Raw genomic sequence first — 24,248 nt, 5'->3', positions numbered from 1 at the left:
AGGTTTGAAAGACACAAACAGTGGGTCAATTTGCCTCCACGGGATCCTGCCAGCAGAGCTGTATAAACCTTGTAATTCCTTCCGTTAATCCAGCCCCCTAGAGGCATCTTAATATTGGGGGAATTAAAAGTTATTCCGCGTGTAGTTTATTAATTTCAGTCACTGAGCTATGGAGCCAAAGGTGTCGGTCTTTCGGAGCTTTGGGGGAGGCGATGGAATGCTGCCACGCAACTTTCCTTTGAAGATAGCATCTGCACACCTAAAACCACAATTTCACTTTGCAACTTCTTACAAAACGCTGACTGGCAAATGGGAGCCTGCTCCTCCTTTGGAGACACTAATTGTTTCTGAAAACTAGTTATACAAGTTTCCAGCACAAGACAATTTGGACAGGCTGAATGTTTCTCCTATATACACACAAAGTTATATAGATAAGCACGTCCATTATTGAAGAACTGACAGCCAGCATTTGGTGAAATTATTTCAGCGTCAAATTGCGTCTTTTAACAGCTTCCCAGAAGCCCCTTTGTGCAACGGCACTAGCATTAGCAATTTCAGTAAACGAGAAATGAAGTGCTTTACCAATCAGGAGGTAATCCAATATCCCAGAATCTTAACTAGAAATTGCTTAAAATGCCAAGGACTGCTTGAGTTTTCCAAATGAGGGAAGGGAAAGTATGACAATTTTATTTTTAACACCTTTCGTAATTTATTCTTTTTATGCCCAGTTAAGGAAAATTCAGGATAGGAATGTTTCAAAAGAAACGAATTGTGCCTTCTTATAGTAAGACTGCCTGTAGCATCTTAAAAGCTGTTGCATTTTCACTGCCATAAACTTGTGTGAACTAGAGTCTATTTCAGGCATAGGAAAACTCGGCCCTCCAGATGTTTTGGGACTACAACTCTCATCATCCCTAGTTAACCAGTGGTCAGGGATGGAAATTGTAGTCCCAAAACATCTGGAGGGCCGAGCTTGGCCGAGCTTGCCTATGCCTGGTCTATTTTCTACGATACATGATGCAGCTACTTAAATGAGTAGCAGGGAGTAGGGACCCTGTTTTCAGACACACTCCTTTCTGAGCAACTTGTAGGAGGGCCACATGCGAGTGGTGTGTGGGACCAGAGGCCGGAGCCGGCAGAGCTATGAAGGGACATTTTGTCCAGAAGTTTCTGCACACACTCACACACCCATTTCCATCCTCCAGCCGGTCAGCAAAAATCATTATACAAAGTTTAAGGGCACATTCTAGCCAGGCAAAGACATGCAAGAAAGGTATGAAACATGGCTAGTTTGAGGTGTGGTTGGGGAGGGGTGTGTGGCCTGAGGAGAGTACTGAAGGCCAGCGTTTGGTCTCTGGTTCCCCGCTTCTGGCACACAGACAGAAAACAAGGGGAAGGTAGGAACTGAATATTCAGAGGGACCATAAAACAAACAAACAGCAAGATATAGGTCTAGGTTCACCACCCGAAATTCTAAGCAGCGCAGAAAAGGAGTACAAGATCTAATCAGAGGGGGGCGGGGCTGACACCCACAGCCCCTGGGTATAATGCTATCTTCCATGCTTTGTTAATTTAACCATCTAAAGTGGGAAAGTTACTTTCAGTGCTGAGAAAGCCACTCCTATAGCTTGTTGATGAGAGAGTATCAGATCTGTTAATCAATTCTAACTCAGACCCTTCCAGACCCCTCTGAGGCAGTTGGATCAGTTAGGGAGGGAGGGAGGGAGGAAATACTAATGAAACCCAAGCCTGAAGGAAACCCAGTTCCAACGGTTTTAAACTCATTGGAAATTTTTAATGTGTGACATTTTAATGTATTTTTAATCTTTGTTGGAAGCCGCCCAGAGTGGCTGCGGAAACCCAGCCAGATGGGTGGGGTACAAATAACAATTATTATTATTATTATTATTATTATTATTATTATTATTATTATTATCATTATCATTATTATTAATATTATCATTATTAAAGAATGGCATGATTCAAATAAGGAGCTGGCTTAACACAAAGTCAGGCCACTGGCCAATTTAGCAACAGCAAGCCTGATTGGCAGCAACTTTTCCAGGTTATAGCAGAACCTACAGCTTAATGGTAGAGCAGATGTTTTGCACGGAAACGGTCCTGGGTTAACTCTGTGGCATCTCCAGGTAAGGGTAGGAAAGGCAGCCCAATGGTCAGATTCAGTACAAGGCATTGACAAGCTTCCCGTGTTCCTAAGATCCTTTTTAATTGTGGATGTCACGGACTGAACCTAGAAACTTACATGTGCAAAGCATGAGCTCTCGTTTCTACCGTTAACTCCACTCAAGGTCACTCCAGCTGTTGGTTGAAATGATCTAAGATTCCTGGTGGATAAGAGGCCTACTGCGGGTGTGAGGAACCTCTGACCTTCCAGATGTTGCTGTACTACAACCTGTATCAGCTACGCAAGCATGGCCAATGGGAATTGTAGTTTGGCAACATCTGGAGGGCCAAACGTTCCCCACAGCTGCCTTGTTGAATCTGACATTCCATTTCCCACAACGGCCAACCAGCTGCTGTTGTTCTCCAGTGACCAGTTATTTCGACTCATATCCCATCTTTTTTCTTGAAAACTTCGTGCAAGGACGCTATCGGCCAAATCCATGGAGGAGGTGGCACATGGAACAACTAACAAAGCATCACCAGAAGATCACCAGGAGGTTCACATGGGAGTAGATAAGCTCAAAAATCTGCCCAATCTAAGCTTGTTAGGGCTTTGAGAAGGTCAAATGCACTTCCTCAAGTTGTGTCTGGGCATCAGCCACTGAAATTCCTTCAGTGCTGGTCTGAAGTAAGATTTGGATTGCTCTGAGTTGAGGGGGAGGGGGTTGTTCTGCAATAGTTCTTTTTATTATAAATTAAATTGTTGATGATTTTAGTAGCATTTTTTAAATTTTCAAATTACGGTGTTCTGGCTTAATAAATTGGAAACTGCTTTGGTCACTGCGTGACGAAAAGTGGAATATAAGCACCTGAAATAAACACATACATAAATAATTAGTGTATTCACTGCAGGCAGAATTTGGCACCTGGTGATGTTTCTGAGCAGCCTTCAAGTACACCCCAAGGACAGTTCACAGCATTCAAATAAAAAAGCTGAGAAGTTGCCAAGACAGGTATAGCAGACAGCAGTTCCTATAAAGCCTAAAAATGAATTGTCCTTCAGAAACCTCCTCTTCGATCTGATTTCACGTGGAAAATTAAGGGGCCAGGCTGCAACGGCACCCAGAGGTGCTTCTCCCAAAGACTGACTTAGGTTAGTTAAAAGCATTTATAAATTGCTTGGTGTTTGTAAATTTTCTTATGTGGTGTGCATTTAAAAACAAAACTATTAAGACAAAAATTCAACCCAAGACCAATTAAACAACAGCATAAAAGCATATTAAAAACAAATAAAATATGCATTCAGGGGATTCAAACGCATAAAATAGAGTCTGACCTTACGGGTGAGGGAAAGTCTGGGCTAAAAAAGAAGTCTTTACAAGATGTCTGATGCAACTGATGGTTGTTGCTTCACATATGGCAGAGGGAAGGGCATTCCATAACACAGGGACAATAACAGAAAACACCTGGTTTGGGGTCCCCGCTGTATGGCATTCAGTGGGGTGCAATGCCATGAACAGAATTTTCCCCAGATAATCTAAGTGGTCTTGGCCAAAATACTGTGAAATCCTAGAACAAGATGGTGAGAAGGTTAAACTTCAGAGTTATGAGAAGTTAAAGTCCAAAGTCCGAGATTGGTTGCATTACCATCAGATAAATGAGACATTTAAGCAGGACAGGAAAATAGGATTTCAGAAGGAGAGGTCAAAGTTAGAAACAGAACTGTTAGAACCCAATACTAAGAATCTGTCAAGAATGTATAACTTGCTGTTGAAATGGAATACACAGGATGAAACGGTGAAATCAGCTATGATTAAATGGGCACAAGATATCGGTCATGACATTATGTTTGCTGACTGGGAACAGTTATGGACCACTGGTGTTAAATTTACGGCATGTAATGCCTTAAAAGAAAACATAATGAAAATGATCTATAGGTGGTACATGACCCCAGTCAAGCTTGCAAAAATTTACCATCTGCCCAATAATAAATGTTGGAAATGTAATGAGACTGAAGGTACCTTTTATCACCTTTGGTGGACCTGCCCGAAGATTAAAGCCTACTGGGAAATGATCTATAATGAAATTAAGAAAGTCCTTAAGTGGACTTTTCCTAAAAAAACTGAGGCTTTTCTCCTGGGCATGGTTGGCCAATTGGTGCCAAAGAAGGACAGGACCTTTTTTATGTACGCTACCACAGCAGCAAGAATTCTTCTGGCAAAGTATTGGAAGATGCAAGAACTACCTACTCTGGAAGAATGGCAGACAAAGGTGACGGACTTTATGGGACTGGCAGAGATGACTGGCAGAATCCGCGACCAGGGGAAAGAGACAGTGGAAGAGGATTGGAAGAAATTTAAAATATATCTTAAAAATTGTTGTAAAATTGAGGAGTGTTAAGATGTCAAGGGGTAAGAAGCAGAGAATTACAGCTGTAACTAATAAATTTAAAAGAAATTTAATGAGAGGGAACTAATAGACAAATTGACTAAAGGGTTGCTAAAGAATTGCAAAATAAGGATGCAGCAAAAGGGAGGTATGGGGAAGTCGGAGGAAAGAAGGTGTAGGAAAATAAGATTATGAAATTATACATGTTTAAATGTTATGTATGTTTTTGTTTTGTGTTTTGTTTGTTTTTTATTATGTGTTTGAAAAATGAATAAAAATTATTTTTTTAAAAAAAAAGATAATCTAAGTGGTCTTACAGGTCTATACAGGGGGCAGATGACCTTTCATCCAGAACAGCAAGGGTGTGGAAAGCAGGGTTAGAAATTAGCAGGGCGCCAGATGCTTTTTGCGCCTAAAGATTCTCCATTTGCGAGCACCTAAAAAAGTCTGGGTGCGGTTTTTTTGCGCCTGGCTGACACTCAAGGATTACTGGAATGTATGTGCTTTGAAGCCTTGAAGTATATGTTAAGGACAATTAATACGTTAGGGAGTTTAACAATAAAGGGTAGAGTGTTTTGAAAACTGAAGTACAGTACCAATATTTTTTACTGTAAACTCCAAATTAAACATGTATTAACAACTTCTGTTAAAACTGTGATACTGTGTCACTTATGTGAATTGCGTAATATCAAAGTAATAAATAGAAAGTGTTGCCAAACTCCACCCCCCCAATGGCAACTAGACACACTGTTTTGTCGCCCACAACCCAGGTCCCAGGAGGCATTTGGCTCCTAGCTTTTCTATCCCAGTTTCTAACACTGGTGGAAAAGGGGGGAAATTAGTCAAAACCACCATCTTTTCCATTAATGGTGGGCTCCAAAAGCACCTTCTATCCATGGAAGCAGGTCCGTAAGGGGCCAGGGACCGGCTACTTTTTTGTTTCAGTTTATAACTTTATTCTAACAAAATTCCCACCTTGATCTTAACACAAGCTCTGCAAACGCCTCCATAGAAGTGCACTGTTGAAATCATGTGGTCCAGTTATCTATATAACATTGGCAACCAATGCTATTTTTCTAGAAAACGAGGGGGCAGAACTCTCCATGAACACCTCCCTTGTTCTCTTAGAATGGCAATGGCTCCCACGTGAGAGGTGCCGGAACTGAGTTCTGGCTGAAAAAAAGCCTTGGCAACAACTGAGGTGGTAGAGGGAATGTTGATTACAAATTGATTACAAATTATTCCACGGCGATTTACAAATAACAAAAGCACATCAATAAAATCACAGGGACAAGATTTTGTTATCACCAGGAGCCCTTCCCATAAGGGAGCTGGGATCTTCCCATCTCATCGGGTTCTTAATCACTGTAGTCAACTAGTTCTAAACCAGGCATCCCCAACCTTCGGCCCTCCAGATGTTTTGGGACTACAATTCCCATCATCCCTGACCACTGGTCCTGTTAGCTAGGGATCATGGGAGTTGTAGGCCAAAACATCTGGAGGGCCACAGGTTGGGGATGCCTGTTCTATACAAACAACTACTATGCCAGTAAATGACACCATAGCCAAGCCCTGCAGCAGCTTCATGGGCCGAGTTGGTGTGGATAAAATTCGGACCCATTCATGCACCCTCTTAAATGCCTTTGCCCCTGACAGTTCTCTCCTGCCCTCCCAAACTGTGAGTGCTACTTAGGGTCGAGCTATGCATGGCAGAGATAAGATATTGCTGCTGTTGTTCTGCTGCAGTGTAAGGCTTGGCTTGTACTGTTGTGGCTCTATAAGGTCAGGCTACAAAACATTTAGTTACTTTGGGCCAGAGCAGATTGGTGACTAATTCAGGGAGGGATATAGGAAAAAAACCACAAACATCAAAGAGACTATTGTGGAATTTATTGGGGGGGCACGTTTGAGAGGATAAAGCAGATATTAACAACACAATCTTATATATGCCAGGGTAAACAAACCCATATACAGTGGTATCTCAGGTTAAGTACTTAATTTGTTCCGGAGGTCCATTCTTAACCTGAAACTGTTCTTAGCCTGAAGGGCCACTTTAGCTAATGGGGCCTCCTGCTGTCACCGCGCCGCCAGAGCACGATTCGTGTTCTCATCCTGAAGCAAAGTTCTTAACCCGAGGTAATATTTCTGGGTTAGCGGAGTCTGTAACCTGAAGCGTATGTAACCTGAAGCATCTGTAACCCGAGGTACCACTGTACATCTCCATCAGGCTGCAAGACAGAGTAGAGATGGGAACCAGCGCTATTCCATTGCCTCTGCTGATACCAGTTGCCTTTGAGTCCCCCCCTCCAACTACAGTGGTACCTCGGGTTACATACGCTTCAGGTTACAACACTTTGCTTCAGGATGAGAACAGAAATCGTGCTCCGGCGGCACGGCAGCCACAGGAGGCCCCATTAGCTAAAGTGGTGCTTCAGGTTAAGAACAGTTTCAGGTTAAGAACGGACCTCCGGAACGAATTAAGTCTGTAATCTGAGGTACCACTATATCACCTAGCTGCAGCCATTCCACCCTCAGGCTCCCTAAACCAGAGGTTTTCAACCAGTATGCTGTGGCACCCTGGGTCCCTTGAATGATGGTCAGGGTGTGCTGTGGGCAACACTGGCCTCTGTCTCTCTTTCCTTCCCTCCCTCCTCTGATACCCTCTTGCATCTCTGCCTCCCAAAGGCTTGCACAGCTGTTTGTTGCAGCAGCCCTGGCTACAAGCACCCCATGCGAATGGTGCCTCTGGGGCTGGCCAGGGTGTGCTTTCCAGGCCCCTGTGGGGCAGTGTGAGGAGGCAGCTCTCTTTGGGGTAGAGGGGGCAGCTCAGAGACCAGGAGCGGTAGCTCTGACTGCCCAGAGGACTCTCAAAGAGAGGGGGCTCCCAAAGAGAGGAGAGGAGGCTGAGGGAGCACTCCACAAGGGAAGGTGTTTGGAAAAGGACAAGGGGGGATATAACTGGGCTCCTGAGCCTCACAGGGTTGCCGCAGAAATAATGTAGTTGGTCTAGGGAGCCATGGATTCAAAAAGGTTGAAAACCCCTGCCCTAAAGTGTTTCCTTCCCAGGTGGTCGTCATAAGAACTAGTGCCCTAACTTGCCTTTTTCCTCCTCCCTCTCCATCCCTTTCCCCTTGTATGTCATGTATTTTAGAATGTAAGCCTGAGCGCAAACCTGCCTATAGAACTCTGGAAACCTTTTACTAAAGAGCAGGGCAAGAATGCTTGCTCTCACTGTTGCTGCTGCTACTAATAACGTCTAGGTAAAGGGAGACCCCTGACCATTAGGTCCAGTCGAGACTGACTCTGGGGTTGTGGCGCTCATCTCACTTTATTGGCTGAGGGAGCTGGCGTACAGCTTCCCGGTCATGTGGCCAGCATGACTAAGCCGCTTCTGGTGAACCAGAGCAGCGCACGGAAACGCCGTTTACCTTCCCGCCAGAGTGGTAACTATTTATCTACTTGCACTTTGTGGTGCTTTTGAACTGCTAGGTGGGCAGGAGCAGGGACCGAGCAACGGGAGCTCACCCCGTCACGGGGATTCAACCGCCAACCTTCTGATTGGCAAGTCCTAGGCTCTGTGGTTTAACCCATAGTGCCACCCGCGTCCCAACTAATAATGTCTACCAAGACATAAACCTCATTAAGTTCAATGGTGGCAAACATGAGATGGCAGCCTTAACCTCCAATATTCAACTTGTTACAGCTAGTATCAATTCCTTAGGCGCAGCTCTTCACCTCCTTCTGTCATCAGTGTTCAATCTCACATTCAGTACACCTTTTAGCAACAGACACCCTGGCAGTGAGAGCTCCCGGTGCTGCTGATCATAGATTAAAACAACAACAACAACAACCTGGTAGAATGTCTCTTATTATTATTATTTTCTTTAATCAGGAGGGTAAAAATGCTGCAAGTCCACTGTAGTTGCTATGTAGGGTTATCCGTTACCAAGGCAACAGCGTATATCTTAGTACTAATGGCCTGTCCTTTTGCCAGGCAACAGCCTTGTGATGCAACTGCACCTGTCTCAGCTATGCGTTGCTATGGAGACGTTCTAGTCGCTATGGTTACCATCACGCTAATCGCCTAGCAAGGGCAGACATACAGCCGTCTCCTGCAAAAGCCCAGCTGTTCCTCCCAATCTCTGCCTGAAGATTGATTGTCTGGGTCATGTGACGGAACGCGCGGATCAACACAGATGCACGAGAACCTCATTAACGTTACCAGAATGAAATTACTTTGCATGTTGCTGGCTTCTAAAAAGCAGGGAAGAAGTGATATAACTTGAGTGGAGGGGGGCAGAAAAGTATTGCACCACCCCCCAAATCCCCATCTAAATACACATTTAAAATTCCTTTTCGGCTTTTAACATATATATCTGCAGCCAGGCAAGTAGGTGTAGATCTAATTTGTGCAAAGGTAACACAAGTTTCTAAATTATTATTATTTATAAATTTGCCTATTGTTGTCCTACGTGCAGATGTGATTTGATCCTCTGTTTATAGAAATAAATAATCCATTTCCCGAATGGTTTGTTATGAAAAGCAGGCGGTTTGATACCCCGTAATTATCTCATGCTTTCCCCTGAGTAGGACAAACAAGAAACAAACAATCACTGTTCAAGTACTGTACTTCCATTTCCCCCCTCCAATGACATTTCAAAGTCACCAGTCCTGGTTCACCTTTTTTACAAAATGAACAGGAGTGAGCTATGGCAACTAGGCATAACCATGAACAGACCCACTCGCCTCACAGAGCAGGTAACCACAACAGCAAGGGAAGCTTCCTGTTACCTAGAAGCAAAAGTTTATATAGCTGCGTTGACAAAGCAATCTACCAAGTAGGGAGCTAGGAGGACAAAAAGCACCAGCGACCTGCTTCCAAAGAGGTAGACATCTATTCATGCAAGCAAAGAGGAAAACCCAGCCGGTTTCCTTTCCCTTTTAAAACTCCAGCTATGGCCCTGAGCACAAGCAGCTAGAATGTTTTTCAGAAACCTCCAAAGGAGCACTGGAAACTTACAATGACAAACTGCAAATGAACAGGTCGGTTCCTCCAAAACCGGTAAGACATACTGCGGCTCTAACAGACGGTTTAAGTACCAAGAAGTTTAGGGAACTACCATGCTTTCTGCAGCTGTTGTAGTCCTTTATAGCAGGGCAGAAGACAGAGTGTGGTCTAATTTGTCTCCACTGGGCCACCAATGAGTTTCCAGCGGGCCACTGAGAGCTAACAGGTTGCTGTGTTTCTTGCAAAAAAACAGTGGTTTTGGTTTAAACCAGCAAAGGTGCATCCTGTGCTGTTATGCGAGATTACATACCTGGGATCGCTTATCACAATTAGTTGTGCCTTAAAAGATCCCAAATATGCACAAGTCAATTGACCTGAGCTAAATTTACTAACCAAGAGTGCATACTTTGGATCTTTCAACAGTTAAAGTACAACTAATTTGTGATAAGCGCAGTAAGTGCCTTTGCTGGCCCATCAAACAGAGGCATTCTAGTAAAAGCTAGACTACATAATGTTGTTAGCAGCCCTCCCCGATTTCTGGACCTTGCCTGATCCAGTATTTGAGACAAGAGAAAAGCAACTGACCATGTTAAAATTATATTCAAGTTTTCTTACCTTTGATATGCCTGAGGAGACGCTGGAGGGGTGCTGAACACATGCGAATATGGGTGGTAGGGGGTCTTTTTCAAAGCCTGGATAAGATTTTGTCTATATTCTGGGTCTATACACCATAAAGACCCTTTCCCAATACTCTGCAAAGGAGGATAAAAAATATCATTTTAAATGACGTAAGTGTATCTCTAAGTTTTTCAGAAAACCGAGAATATTCCTTCCTGCTTATGAAGAACAACAGATCTCATTTTTCTGCTACAAATGCTAGTTTAGGTGCAGCTGTATTTCAGTTTTGATGTTTAGAAGGAATTGGGGCAGTCTGATATTGTATGTAAACTGTGAAAATAGCTACCTCTGTGCAGTTTTCTGGAAATTCTCTCTCCCTCTCTGTCAATGCAGCACACATACCACATATTGAAATATCATAATTATTCTTCACGGCCAAGTTGGAAGATAAATAAGCTTCGCAGATAAGAAACTAAAACTGTTATTCTCTTCTGGGTGTTGTAAAAGAAACTTGGAGGAAGGTGGGCTTAAGCTCCCTAAGCAACTTATTTTAAAAACTAAGTGTTCCTAATATCAGAAAGCATGAGTGCCACCTTACCACAAAAAACTTAATCCCTCAACTACACCTACTATGTCTGGTTCACACCAAGTGTAATAATTAAAATAAATCTGAATATATGAAGCCTAGGTTTCTGTTTGGGAGGTCTAGAATTTCAGTTTTAGCCTGAGAGAATCGTAATCAGTTTAGCTTGCCTGCAAGAGGTAAGGCTTAAACAAAATTTACTAGTTATTTTCAAGTTCAGAGGATTCCACTTCTATTCCCTTGCAACTGGTAATTATGGGTGGCATTCAACCAACTTGTCTTTGTCAGTGAAAACAGAACTTGGGAGCAGAATTACATGTGGAAGAGGCCAGGGAAGGGAAATTCTGTTGTGCAAGTGGAAGTTCTTGCACTAACAGAAAAAAATGCACTCTTGAGTGGCAGAAACAACATTGATTCAGGAACCAAGCACAGTGGGTTGTATCCGCCTCCTGTTAGCGCAAGGACTTCTGCTTGCACAACGGGGTCTGTGCTCATTGCCCTAAACTTTTCTGAGGGGCACAATAAAAAAATACCAGGATGGACAACACATCCTATCCCCATTTATTACATTACTGGGAATGCACCACCGTTATTAGAAGGAATTACAACTTTTCAGGGACTCTCAGATCAGGTCAGTCAGGAAGTTTTGTGTAGGGAATGTTTCCCTTCCATCCCCAAATTCAATTACAATTCATACAGATGACTCTATCTTACTTTGGCAAGGCAACCATCTGAGCATTCGACTATGGGTAATGGCTGAGGGCATGGCTAATAAACCTACGTTCGAAATCAGTACTTAAAGAGCACCACTTTACTACAAGAAAACTAGAGTGAAACTAGAATAACCTGAAATGATGGGCTGAGGACTCAATGGCCATGTGAACTAGCAATGAGCAAATCTTAGCCGTTCTTCTTAAAGTTCACAAGTAAGAGCTACTATAGCTATTATTTTTTTGTGATATCATACAAGGAATATAGCTGGTGAAAATTCCAAGACGCATCCAGGGTAGAAGAGACAGGTGTGATTTGGTGAGGAGGAACACCTAGAATGCTACAGTAGCCTGGTTTCTTGTACAGCTTCAGCAGCCTGTCTATTAAATATTTGGCATGACAGTTAACATAGAAATATAGCAGGCAACTGGGGTAGGTTTTGCTATGTCGGGAGGGCTGATAAAAGGCTCCCAAAGCAGTTTACAAATAACCACAATGCAATGCAGCGCAATGCAATACAATACAATAAAGTCAAGTCAGTCTGTGTCCCCGGCTAACAATAAAAGACACGGCACAAAGGAAAATGGATTGAGAAGGAGGAAAGAGGTGAACCTGGGTTCACACCCTTAGTTACAAGTTGTTCTAATGACCAATATGGATGGGAATATTCAGGAGAGGAGGCAGTATTAAAGCCTCTCAGAACCACTAATAAAAGCACAGATTTAAAAAGTATTTTAAAGGAATTTAAAATAACACACATACATATATCCATACACATAGGTAGGAAGCTTACATTAAAAAAGGAAAGCAAAACAACTTACAGTCATACCTCGGGTTGCAAATGTGATCTGTGCGAGAGGCACGTTCGCAACTCACAGTACGTGCGTGACGCGATTCAGCGCTTCTGTACATGTGCGTGACATCATTTCACGCTTCTGAGCGAGCGCCAAAACCCAGAAGTAACGCGTTCCAGTACTTCTGAGTTTGGCGTGGTCCACAACCCAAAAACGCACAACCCTCAGCATTCCTAACCCGAGTATGACTTTATAGCCATTAAAAAAAATCATATAAATTGAGATTTTATTTAAATGAACCATAAGGTTTTAATGATAAAAGGATTTAAGATTCCAAAAGAAATAAGCTCAGTGAGGAGCACCTTACAATGATAGAAAAGGCCCTTGTTTAAAAAGGAAGCTAACAAGATGAGAAATTAATTCACAGCCTTTGGGGGTCTCTGTACTTACATGGAGAAAAATCCTAATCACTTTCAACTGAGTAAGTTAGTAGGGGTTCACTAAAAGGATGAGATGGCGTGGTCTGGTCCATGGGGTCACAAAGAGTCGGACACGACTAAACGACTAAGCAACAACAAAAGGATGAGAATACAGAGAGTTTCTTAAAGGTGAAATATTGAAGGCACAAAGACAGATAATTCTAACAAGAAAGAAAAGTCTGAAGCATCTAAAGATGGCTGCATAAGGAGCTTGAGGATGAGCTGAAATTTTAAAAAGAGAATGTATAAGAAATGGGGGGGAAATGAAGGAAGAGTATGCATGAGTATCCATTAGTTGCAGGGAGAAAGTCAGGTGGGCCAAAGCTCAGAATGAGCTCAGGTTCACAAGAGAGGTCAATAATAACAATAACAATAACAATAATAATGGGCTTCTTCTGCTATGTTTGAAGCAAGAGGAAGGACAAGCAAGTAGTAAGTCCTCTGCAGGGGAAAGATTGAGAGAGAGAGAAGAGAGAACTGCTCAACACCTACTTTGCCTCTGTCTTCACTCAAAAGTAAAGAAGTGCTCTACCTGGTGATAACAGAATAAATTATGCAAGGAGGGAGCTGCAGCCCAAGACAGAAAAAGAGGTAGTAAGGGAACAGCTGGTTACTTTAAATGAATTCAAATCTCCAGGGCCTGATGAGTTGCACCCAAGGGTACTACTAAAGGAGCCTCTTTGAGAATTATTGGGGAACAGATAAGGTCCTTGTGGACTGGAGGTGAGCAAATGTTGTTCCCATCTTCAAAAAGGGGTCAAAAGAAGACCCAGGTAACTATTAACCAGTCAGCTTGACATCAGTACCAGAAAAGGTCCTAGAACAGATAATTCAACAGTTGGTCTGTGAGCACTTAGAAAAGGATGCTGTAATTACTAAGACCCAACGTGGGTTTCTCTGAAAAAGAGCTTTCCAAACATTTCATGTTGGTGACACACTTTTTAGACTTGCATCATTTCGTGACACAGTAATTTAGTTTTACTACCACACTGAAGGTTAAACCAACCCCTTTCCTGCCCTGGGAGGAGCACAGGCAATGTTCATTTGACACACTTACACACTGCAGCTGACACACTAATGTGTCGCGACACACAGTTTAGAAAAGCTCTGCTCTAAAATAAGCCATGCCAGATGAAACTCATTTCTTTTCGATAGAGTTACAAGCTTGGTGGATCAAGGGAATGCTCAGATGCAGTGGATCTTGATTTCAGTAAGACTTTTAACAACGTCTCCCGTGGTATTCTTGCGGAGAAGCTGGCAAACTATGAGCTGTATTGCAGAGAGTTGGACTAGATGACCCTCAGGGTCCCTTCCAACTCTACAATTCTATGACTCTATGAAAATTTGAAGCAGCCAAAAAAGGCTGATCACATACCAGAACTTCCAATAAAGAGAAAGTTTGCTCGATGTTACAGCCTTTTTCAGTTGAGAGCTGTCAGCGAGCTAAGAACAAACTTCCAGGCTGAAGTATCTATATTCCACTAGCAGAATGATTACATGTGAGTTGTCAAATGCTAAAGGTTTGTTATTAAAGCAGACACTGACAATATTTTATTTGATATGGGAAAAGTGTGAAGAACACCCTGTGTGGTTCTTCAGGAAGAATAAAAACAACCCTTCACTTTTCCAAATCAATGGAGTTTAGACCAATCACTCAGTGATTGAATTTCCATCTTTCCAACATTTCGCATGATACTCCACCACACTTCGAAAGCCGTAAGTCAACAGCATCTATGATAAAAAGTGAGGAAAGGGGTGGAAAGGAAGAGCCCTTTGATTACATTTGTCTCCAAGGAAACAAGTAGTGCCTATGGAGTGGATCAAGAGCTCCCGGATCACTTTTGCAACACAACATTTCAAACTCTTCAAGCACATCACTGCAAGCCTTGCTACAATCATTCATCCATTCGCTTTACTTGTCCTTCAACGATGAATGAAAGAAAACTGGTGCTGGTTGTTTTCTCGGTCACAGCTCCAAACTCACAAATAGCCACAGAAACATTTACTGGTCCACGTGTTTGAACTTACTTAGTTGCCTGAATCCTTTTTTTTTATTCATCTGAAGCAGGTAGTTACTTAAAAGAAGTTACAGGCAAACTGGTCTGTATAGCTTAGCATTGGCCATATCTGCACTCTACATTAAAAGCATCCTTAAGAATCCTGGGAGTGGTAGTTTGTTCAGGGTGCAGAGTGTTGTTAGGAAAGACAGAGCCACCATTCTCAGAGGGGTTTAAAAATCAATCCCCCTTTGAACGGAACTCTGGGTATTGTGGCTCTGTGAGGGAGATAGGGGGTCTCTTAACAAATTACAACTCCAACCGTTCTTTGGGGGAAGCTGGGACTCTTAAAGTGGTATCCTAGTGTGGATGCAGCAGTTGTCTACTCAAGGCTGACAGCAGGTCCCCAAGGTATCAGAGTGACAGAAGTCCTGACCAAGCTCTGCTACCTGATGATTTGCCAAGCAGAAATGTCAGGGACTGAACTTGGGCCTTCCACATTCACGTATTTCTTTTACCGCTAAGCTACAAATTCCTTGGTACTACGCCTTTGCTTGGTTCCAGAAATGGCCGAACAATTTTGGGGAGCTTGCAACTCCACCAAAGTCAACTGAAACTTGAAATCCAATGTGGTATGATGGTTAAGACTGTAGGACAAGGTTAAATCTCATTCATTCATGAAACCCTCTTGGGTCAGTCCCTATGTCTTGGCCTAACCCACCTCACAGGGTTGTTACAACCATGTGTTTGTCTGGGGCATATCTTGTACACCACCTTAACCTCCTTAGAACAATGGTGGGTTATAGCAGTAAATAAATATATCTATTATGGTCAAGCTCCAATATTTTTGTGTGATTTTTTTTTTAGCAAGTCTCCTGATCGAAGCACAAGTCACAGAATAGTAAGTGACTTTTTGATTCATTTTTTTTTTACAGCAGGTTACCTGAAAGGTATATCCTCTCAGATGCAAGAAGGGAAGATTAAATTGCTGAGGTTCAAATTTTGTGCACAGTACACACACAGATTCCATATGGAGCTGAACACAGACAGGTTATTGAATTAAGGACTAAGTTACTGTATTTGTTCCTGCACTGCAAGAGGTTGGACTAGATTACTCTTCATGGTCCCTACAATCCTATGATTTTATTGGGACCTTAACAGACAGCCTTATAGGTAAACGAGATCAATTTGAAAGTACCAGCTCTGTGTCAGAGTTGAGCATCTGTTGGGAACAAGAGGAAGGAGAGGCTACTGGATTCAGTCCCCCTCCACAAACAGGCATTGGAACTACATTAGCAGCCCACAAACAGCCACGGGTTTCTGTGCACAATGCGCTCTGCACAAGGTCCCTCCCCCTTTTAGCCCGGCACAGCATTCTTTAAGACGAGCAGAGTGTACCCAGCAGGGTGACCCAGGCGTGCAAACTGGGCTGATTAACCTAAGACTGGCAGGAGGTAGCTGAATAATCCTAAGTAGCAAAATCATCCATGAAAAAAGAAATATGCAAGAAAATGTAAATTTATGGTCAGTTGGCATAATGTAGACAAATTATATGACCAAGAATTGGGTCAGAATTTCTGTCGCTTGGGATCAGAACTGTATTTTCTTTTTAACACATGGGCAAGAACACATAGCCCTGGTACAGAATGTTTAGGACCATGATGCTAAGTTCTGATCTGCCTCAAGTTTTCCCTTACACAATGAATCACCCTCAGCTGCCCCAAAATATTATTATTACTAACTGCACTTATTACCCACCCAATTCAAGATGGTATGACCTCACAACAATCCTGCAAGGAAGTTTAGGACAAGAGATAGTGACTGGCCCAAACTCACCCAACAACTTCGTGGGTGAGTGGGGGATTTGAATCTGTGTCTTGCCAGTCGTAGCCCAACCTGTTAACCATTACAGTATCTCATTCTCAGATTGGACAGGAACTGGCCATGCCTTAAGTAGAACAGGGCTTCAGACTCATATACTGTTTCCAGCATGAATTGGGACCCATGGTACATAACTGCTTTAGCACGTAGGAATATTATGCGAGACGTCCAGGAGACAGAAGGGCAACAATAGTTTAGTTTTATTCACTGAGAATCAAACAAAAGCATCAAATTGCAGAAAGACAGGTTAAGGATGTGATGCTAAGCACACTGCTGGCGCTGTGGGTTAAACCACAGAGCCTAGGACTTGCCGATCAGAAGGTCGCCGGTTCGAATCCCCACGACGGGGTGAGATCCTGTTGCTCGGTCCCTGCTCCTGCCAACCTAGCTGTTCGAAAGCACGTCAAAGTGCAAGTAGATAAATAGGTACAACTCTGGCGGGAAGGTAAACGGCGTTTCCGTGCGCTGCTAACAATGTGCATCCTAACAATGGGTTCCACTTCAGATGGCAATAGCAAAATATTTTTGATGGGATCCTCAGTGCCACACACCCCTGCCCCCCAAAAGATGTCGAAACAGACAAAAGTGATCAGCCCCATGGAATATGATGTTTAAGCACAAAGTCACATATCGTTTCCTCTGTGGCTCTGCCAAATCCTCTTGGTATTACAGCTCCACGTTTTATGCCTTTGCTACTTGAAATTTAGAGCTGGCAACCTCAAGAAGCTTGGCACCTTAGCTACGTTTCTCTTGCCAGTTTGCATATGCTCAGAGAAATAATATTACAAAAGTGAAATGCCCAGATGATATATATGGGTATAAGTTACAAACCTGTATTGTGTATGCTGCAGAACAACACCAGGAATCTTTACAGCTCATTGTGGCTCCCAGCAGTATGTTTCAACAATGTAGGGAAGGTGCGCTTGAAAATATGTGAGCTTCAAAACATCACAGTTTTATCAAGCACATAATGCCAGTTGCCCACAGCTTTTTTTTTTCCTTTTTCTTTTTTTTGAGAGTGGGGTCCACCTTTAACCCCAACTTCCTACAATCATGGAATTTACTGTCTATTTTTTTAACCATTTAAAATATATTTATCTCGCTACCTCATTACAATCATTGTTCAAAGTGGACCAAATGGTGTAAAAAACATTTGGGGGGTTGGGTTGGGGGTTGGGCAGGGGAAGCCAGTTTTCAGAAAGAAATCAAGAGCAGCAAAGCCCCATCTGCAGAAAAGCAGGCCGTACGAGAGCATCCTCCATCAGACCCTACGGCCTGGGTTGTATGACACAGAAAGACAAACTAGTGGTCCCTTTTAATCCTGCGCCATGCTGAGCTAAATCAAGGTTTGGGCTTAGCATGTTATTCGAACCCAGGCTTGTGGCTAAGCTCTCCTCCCTAACTACAAGGGGGTCACAGTTACTCATAGTTTAGCTTGCCATGTCATGCGAACCAGCCCACTGGAGAACAATGATATCCTTCTACTTCTCTCCACACTACCATTTTTCTGCATTACCTTCCCCACCTTACCTTTGTCCCCCCCCAAAAAAAGGGGGGGAACAAAAGAAAATGATCGGATTCCAGGTGCAATTTAATTTAGGTTGGTCCATGACCCAGTCTGGCACACCCAGCAGCTGAAGAACTGAAAGCAAACCTAAAGTCCAACAGTCACAAACTCATTCAGCGCTCCTTCTCCGAAACCTATACAATTGGGTTGAAGCAATAAAGGCATGTCATATTGGTGTGGACAACCGCACACAGGGATTAATTTGTGCCAGATTTTCACCTCCTCCAGAATCTGGTTTTTACATCCAGTAGTAATAGCTGATAAGTCAATTTCCTCTGCCAGACTTTACCTGCTTCCAAAATATTTTTTAATCAAATGCTTAACTCCCTTCTCTGTCTCTCTCTCTCTCTCTCTCTCATTAACACACAGCATTTTAACCTCAAACAATACTAAGTATGCACATCTCTTTCTATATTTGAAAGGCCACAAACAAATGTTGTATCAGCCTTCCTCCATTCTGTGTGCTCCAGATGTTTTGGGCTATGACTCCTATCATCTATGGCTACTGGCTTTGCTGGCTAAAACTGATGGAAGTTGTAGACCAGCTGGAGGTCTCCTGGTCTACCTGCTCCATCCTAAGCAAACTCTATGCTGATATAAAGGTCAACCCTACTTACAGAACTGTGTTTTATATTGGCTCCTAAGGCATCAAAAAAACCCCAAACTAGCTGATATTCCTACTTCTTAATTCAATGCATGCTCCACCCGCCATCTCGAGCACTCCATGTCATAATGCCCTACAAGGAGGCATGAACTTCTGATTATCTGCATGTTGTAGATATTGTCTCACAAGCCATTCAGCTAAGTGAAGCCATACTGTGCCTTCCGACTGACGTTTTGGAAACCGGGCATCCAAAATTTTCATGGGTGTCTGCAGAACCGAAACACACATTTAATCATCAAAACAGAGCAGCCAGATGGATTATTCAGAGACGCTAACCACTTTGGTCCCCCATTGACTTCAGGCATTCAGCTGTGAAAATTTTGGCCATGCATCTGGTGATGGGAGCACATTAGAGGGTTGCTATGAGAACATGAATCCACCGGCTGAGCTTATTCGCCATTCCGAGATTTTAAGGGAAGAGCAGTTTGTGGCCCCTAATCGTATTGACTGCACCACAGCTCCCATAAAAGCTAACCTTAGTGGCACACCAAATCCAAAAAGGAGAGGGTGGGGAGTACAACTGAGAGCCATTAATAGGCCAAAAGTCAGCAGAAGATTACACCACTCTGAATTATTGCAGTATTCCTTCATCTCAATTATGGAAAGACTTTCCCACTGAAGCAAGAGTTTTCCCAATTTGCGAAGGCTTTTCCAATAACAATTTCACGAGAAATGCAACAACAGAGCTGTTCAGCTGCTCCTTTTAAAATAATAATAACAATATCCATTTTGTATTGAATTAAGACTTTCTGGGCAATGCAGCATGTAGGAAATTGTGGCTCTTGAATGCTTAAAGAAATGATGCCTTGAGCTTTTCAGCGCACCTGAGGCATGCAATAATCTCTCAGAAATGCACTTTGGGGAAGAAATGCTGGCTTAAATAATGCATCTGCTTTTCACTAAAGGAAAGGATGCGAAAACAATTTTTTAAAAATAAAAAATAAGAATTACCAGAGTGGATTTGGGCTTCCTTCACTAGCATGTGCTGCAACTCATGGAAACACCAGCACTCGGGGGGGGGCAGCATTTCCGTAGGGCGGTAATTCAACAAATCAAGCCCACTGTGACCATTTATGTCTGCTTGTATCAGCAAAACCGTGGCCCAGGGTTGCCAAGGGCAGAGAAGCTTTGCCACGTACAAAAGGGAACTTGTACAGTGATGAACGCTCCTCTTAAAAGCCAGCGCTGTCCTACCGATTCTCAAAGAGGCAGGTGGGGGAGCAAAACATGCTTTCCTTCCAGCAATCTCTTCCGCACTTGAGTTCCATCAGTTGAGCAAGAAAGAGATCTTTCATTCTGCGAAGCCTTAAAAGCTTGGGTAGGTGGGAGTAGTGGGGGACCAGTATATCACAAACCGAATGGTACAATAATTTGGTACTGGACACTATAGAATGTAGGGTATATTTATAAATTCACAACCTGATTTCCCACCATTTGTGAACCAATATCCAGTTTTTGCTAGTCAGCATGAAAGAGTTACAGTTATCCTTTCTTTAGCAATATTTTGAATTTCGAATAGTCAAGTCGCCATCGTTTAGAATTTCTAAAATGTGAAGTTTTGACCAACTTCTGCTTCTATAAACAGTAAACTGGGAAATCTACATTGGTAACCTGTTAAGACAACAGAGTTTGATACTATTATGCTGAAGGCAACTGATCTGCAGTCTACAAACTACAGTCATACCTTGGTTTTCGAACAGTTTAGTTCTCAAATGTTCTGGCTCCCGAACACAACAAACCTGGAAGTGACTGTTCCAGTTTGCAAACTATTTTTGGAAGCCGAATGTGTGATGGGGCTTAAGACTGGCTGCAGGGCCTTCCTGCAGCCAATCAGAAATCGAGCTTTGGTTTACAAATGTTTTGGAAGTCGAATGGACTTCCAGAACGGATTCCGTTCAACTTCCAAGGTATGACTGTACAGTACTTGCTTCCAAAGTACAGTGGTACCTTGGGATGCAAAGGGGATCCGTTCCGAAGCCCCGTTCGCATCCCGAACAGAACGCAAGATGCGACAGCGCATGTCGCCGCTTCCACGCATGACGTCATTTTGAGCGTCTGCGCGAACGCTGAAACCCGGAAGTAATGTGCTCCGTTACTTCCAGTTTGCAGCAGAGCGCAATTCGAACGCACTCCACCCGAAGGACATTCAACTCAAGGTTTGACTGTAGTTATTCTTCCTATGTTTGGATAACACTGCTCAAAGACTGCAGCCTGCATTCTCTCTCAAACTACAATCTGGAGGGTGTTTAATTAGAAGTAAGGCACACAAAAATAAATTGGACCTATTTCTCAAGCAATTGTTGAGGCCCCCATATCATATCAATGCTGAGGCTGCCCAAAGCAACTAAGGTATTTATATCTTTTAAAAGTAGATATTCATTTGAATTCAGCAAAATATGTCTGTGATTTTTCTAATACAGAACAAATAAAATCGCAGAAGAATTCCTAAAGAAAAACAAATGAATTGCCAACCATTACCGCCAGTTACATGCCATTTCAATCTCCTGTAATGGCACATACAAATTACAAAGTGCTCACGCAGTCAATAGATTTTCTACACTCCTTTCAAGAATTCTTAATAGGAGTGGGACTGTCTATAATCTCCGTCACACAGTTATTAACATTTTAGACAATGTAAAATAACTTTCCAATAAGTGTTTTTATTAAGAAGAAAAAACCAGGTGCCTTTTTATCTAAATCAGCAGTAGTAACACACTGTAACTTGCGCAGGGGAACAAAGTGTGCTTTTTAAATAAGGAGAGTATGAAAAAATGGAAAACACCACACACACGCACAACAAAACAATGCTTGCCTTCTGCTCCGAATGCCACCTCCACAAACCATTTCATGAAAGCCAGTTGCAAGAGCCAATTGGTGGGAGGTGCTTCTGAATAGTTATGAAAAATTACATCACAGACACACTTTCCTTGATTCTTGGGAAGTTCAGGGAAGTTCAGTGGAGTAAGAATGCTGGCAGGAGAACCTACAAATTAAGAAAGTGGTATCTTGTGCAAGAGGATCCCTGACCCCTTCGCCCTTCAAGACTTCAAGAGAGGGGGCTCTTCCACACTTCCGCTCGCCTAATACCTAGAAAGCACGGGTCCGAGAGGTTTTCCACTTGTCCCACGCTTCCAGGCACGGGTCTGAGTGGTTTTTCTGTTTGCTCCATTGCTTTCCCCGGGGAAATCTGCTTGTTACCGCTGAATCGGAGCAAACGTCAATCTGCAGAAAACCCAATTGACATTTGCTCCAATTCAGCAAATGAATTCAGTAACGAGCGGATTTTCCCGGGGGAAAGCAGCAGGAAAAGCAGAAGTGTGGACAAGTTCTTAGAGAATATTTAGGAGACAATATTGAGCTAGATGATCCAATGGCCTGACTTTGCAATGTCCCATGTCCCTATAGGCTTTTCTCTCTTTTTTGGAGAGCTGTTCAACCATTGTTGATGCTGCTGCTGCTGCTTAACCAACTGTGTTTCTGACCCTGCCAGTAAATTTGTTAAATGAAGATCCAAGTCTTTGGGGGAAATCATGTCCTTTAAATGGATGGTGGGTACACTCAGTCTTACTGACATGCAGGTGTGTATAGGTTTCCAACCTAAAATACACTGCACTTCCACCTTACAAACCCAGCTGACTATTTCAAGGCTCTCTGCGGATAACAAATACTGACATCAGGAAAACAAATGAGATCCTCATTTTAATTTTGCCACTTCCTATATTACAAATGTTTAAAGGGATTTAAAAAAAACCCCAGTCATGCCTTAAGTACATAAAGGAAGTCTACTCAGATGAGCCACCAAATCGCCTTGCGCATTTTCTAAGGCAGTGTTTCCCAACCTTGTGCCTCCAGCTGTTTTTGAACTACAATTCCCATCATCCCTGACCACTGGTCTTGCTAGCTAGGGATGATGGGAGTTGTAGGCCAAAAACATCTGGAGGCACAAGGTTGGGAAACACTGTTCTAAGGTATACCTGGGGCAAGTTCCCATCGGCAACACTCAGCAAGTTTTCACAACATGCATAGGGAAAACATTAGGCAGAAGCGAAGTGTCAGGTGTCCAGCAAACAGGAGGCCAAGCCTTTGTCAACAGATAATTTCTCACTCTACTGAATGCCAAGACAAAGCACTTATATACTCCAGCCTACCCTCAACTTGGGGCTCTTCAGATGTCTTGGACTTCAACACCCATCAGCCCCAGTCAGGATGGCTAATGGTTGGGGAAGGAAGTCCAGAAAGGGGGGTGGGGGTGGGAATTAGAGTCCAAAACATCTGGAGGGCAACAGGTTGGAAAAGGCTGATAGTGTCCATGTGCTTGCAATGGAGTTTTCCCCCAAGCAAATTTGATCAAGCTCTTTCATCCCTTTATGGCCCGTGGTGCCTTAGTAAATAGCTTCTTCTTTGATGTTCTTCCTGCATATAAATTCTCTTCCAACACACCCCTACATTTAATATTGTCCCCTACTACACATATATCTTAGGGACGTGAGTGGCGCTGTGGGTTAAACCACAGAGCCTAGGACTTGCCGATCAGAAGGTCGGCAGTTTGAATCCCCGTGTGAGCTCCTGTTGCTCGGTCCCTCTCCTGCCAACCTAGCAGTTCGAAAGCACATCAAAGTGCAAGTAGATAAATTGGGACCGCTCCGGCGGGAAGGTAAACGGCGTTACCGTGTGCTGCTCTGGTTCGCCAGAAGCGGCTTAGTCATGCTGGCCACATGACCCGGAAGCTGTCTGCGGACAAACACCGGCTCCCTCGGCCTATAGAGGGAGATGAGCGTGCAACCCCAGAGTCGGTCACGACTGGACCTAATGGTCAGGGATCCTTTTACACATATATCTTGCAAAATTAGGAGGGGAAGGAAGGGAGACTGAACCAAGCCAAGCCTTTTAGGCTTACTTCCCTTGATGCAGTCTATATAGGTTTCGCAGAATTAAAGTTTTTTAAAGTGGACAGTAGTACCAGATAAGTACAAACATTGGAAATGAGCAATATCCAATATGAATATGACCTAGTTCACACGCTATTTCGGGCTTAGACTGGGAACACAATCCTGGACGCACTTGAATACTTCTATTCCCCACAGACTTTGACGCATCATAAAAGCTTGTAGCTTATTTCAAAACTGAAGCCAAGTTTCGTATTGTCTTACAAGCTTGGCTATCGTTTGGAAAGCCAGGTTGGGGTGGTGGTGGTGGTCAGAATGTCTGAGGCGTGGGAAGCTCCGAGTTGAAATCTCCACTCAACCAAGGACCATGGACCAGCCACTATCTCTCATTCCCAACCTACCTCGCAGGGTTGCTGCGAAGATAAACAGCTATTGGCCTCTCTAGTCCAGTGTCCTGATCTCACAGTGGTCAACCATATGCCTGTGGGAAACCCTCAAAGCAGGACATAAGCAGAAAAGCACTCTCCCCTCTTGTGGTTTCCAGTAGC

General features: G+C 43.2%; 1 protein-coding gene and 1 pseudogene across 9 annotated transcripts in view; one reads left to right on the top strand and one right to left on the bottom strand.

Moving 5' to 3' along the window:
* Window positions 1–24,248, bottom strand: part of FOXN3 (forkhead box N3) — a 194,428-nt gene that overhangs the window by 90,703 nt on the left and 79,477 nt on the right. For all 6 annotated transcript variants that reach the window (XM_081912834.1, XM_081912832.1, XM_081912833.1 and 3 more), the window contains exon 3: window positions 10,136–10,272. In XM_081912834.1, the coding sequence (XP_081768960.1) occupies window positions 10,136–10,272 (137 nt within the window). The remainder of the gene's footprint in view (window positions 1–10,135; window positions 10,273–24,248) is intronic.
* Window positions 9,347–24,248, top strand: part of LOC309372323 (lysosomal enzyme trafficking factor pseudogene) — a 29,941-nt pseudogene continuing 15,039 nt past the window's right edge. The window contains exons 1-2 of one of the 3 annotated variants that reach the window (XR_014173485.1): window positions 9,347–9,574; window positions 15,570–15,603. The product of XR_014173485.1 is annotated as a lysosomal enzyme trafficking factor pseudogene (transcript). Of the gene's footprint in view, window positions 9,575–14,268; window positions 14,422–15,569; window positions 15,604–24,248 lie in introns of those variants that run through there. The other 2 variants (XR_014173496.1, XR_014173474.1) reach the window with 2 other exon arrangements.

Source organism: Podarcis melisellensis, assembly GCF_964234715.1.
Source record: "Podarcis melisellensis genome assembly, chromosome: 1".
Taxonomy (NCBI): Eukaryota; Metazoa; Chordata; class Lepidosauria; order Squamata; family Lacertidae; genus Podarcis; species Podarcis melisellensis.
The sequence above is the reverse complement of the archived record's forward strand: the minus strand, read 5'-3'. Positions and strand labels throughout refer to the sequence as shown.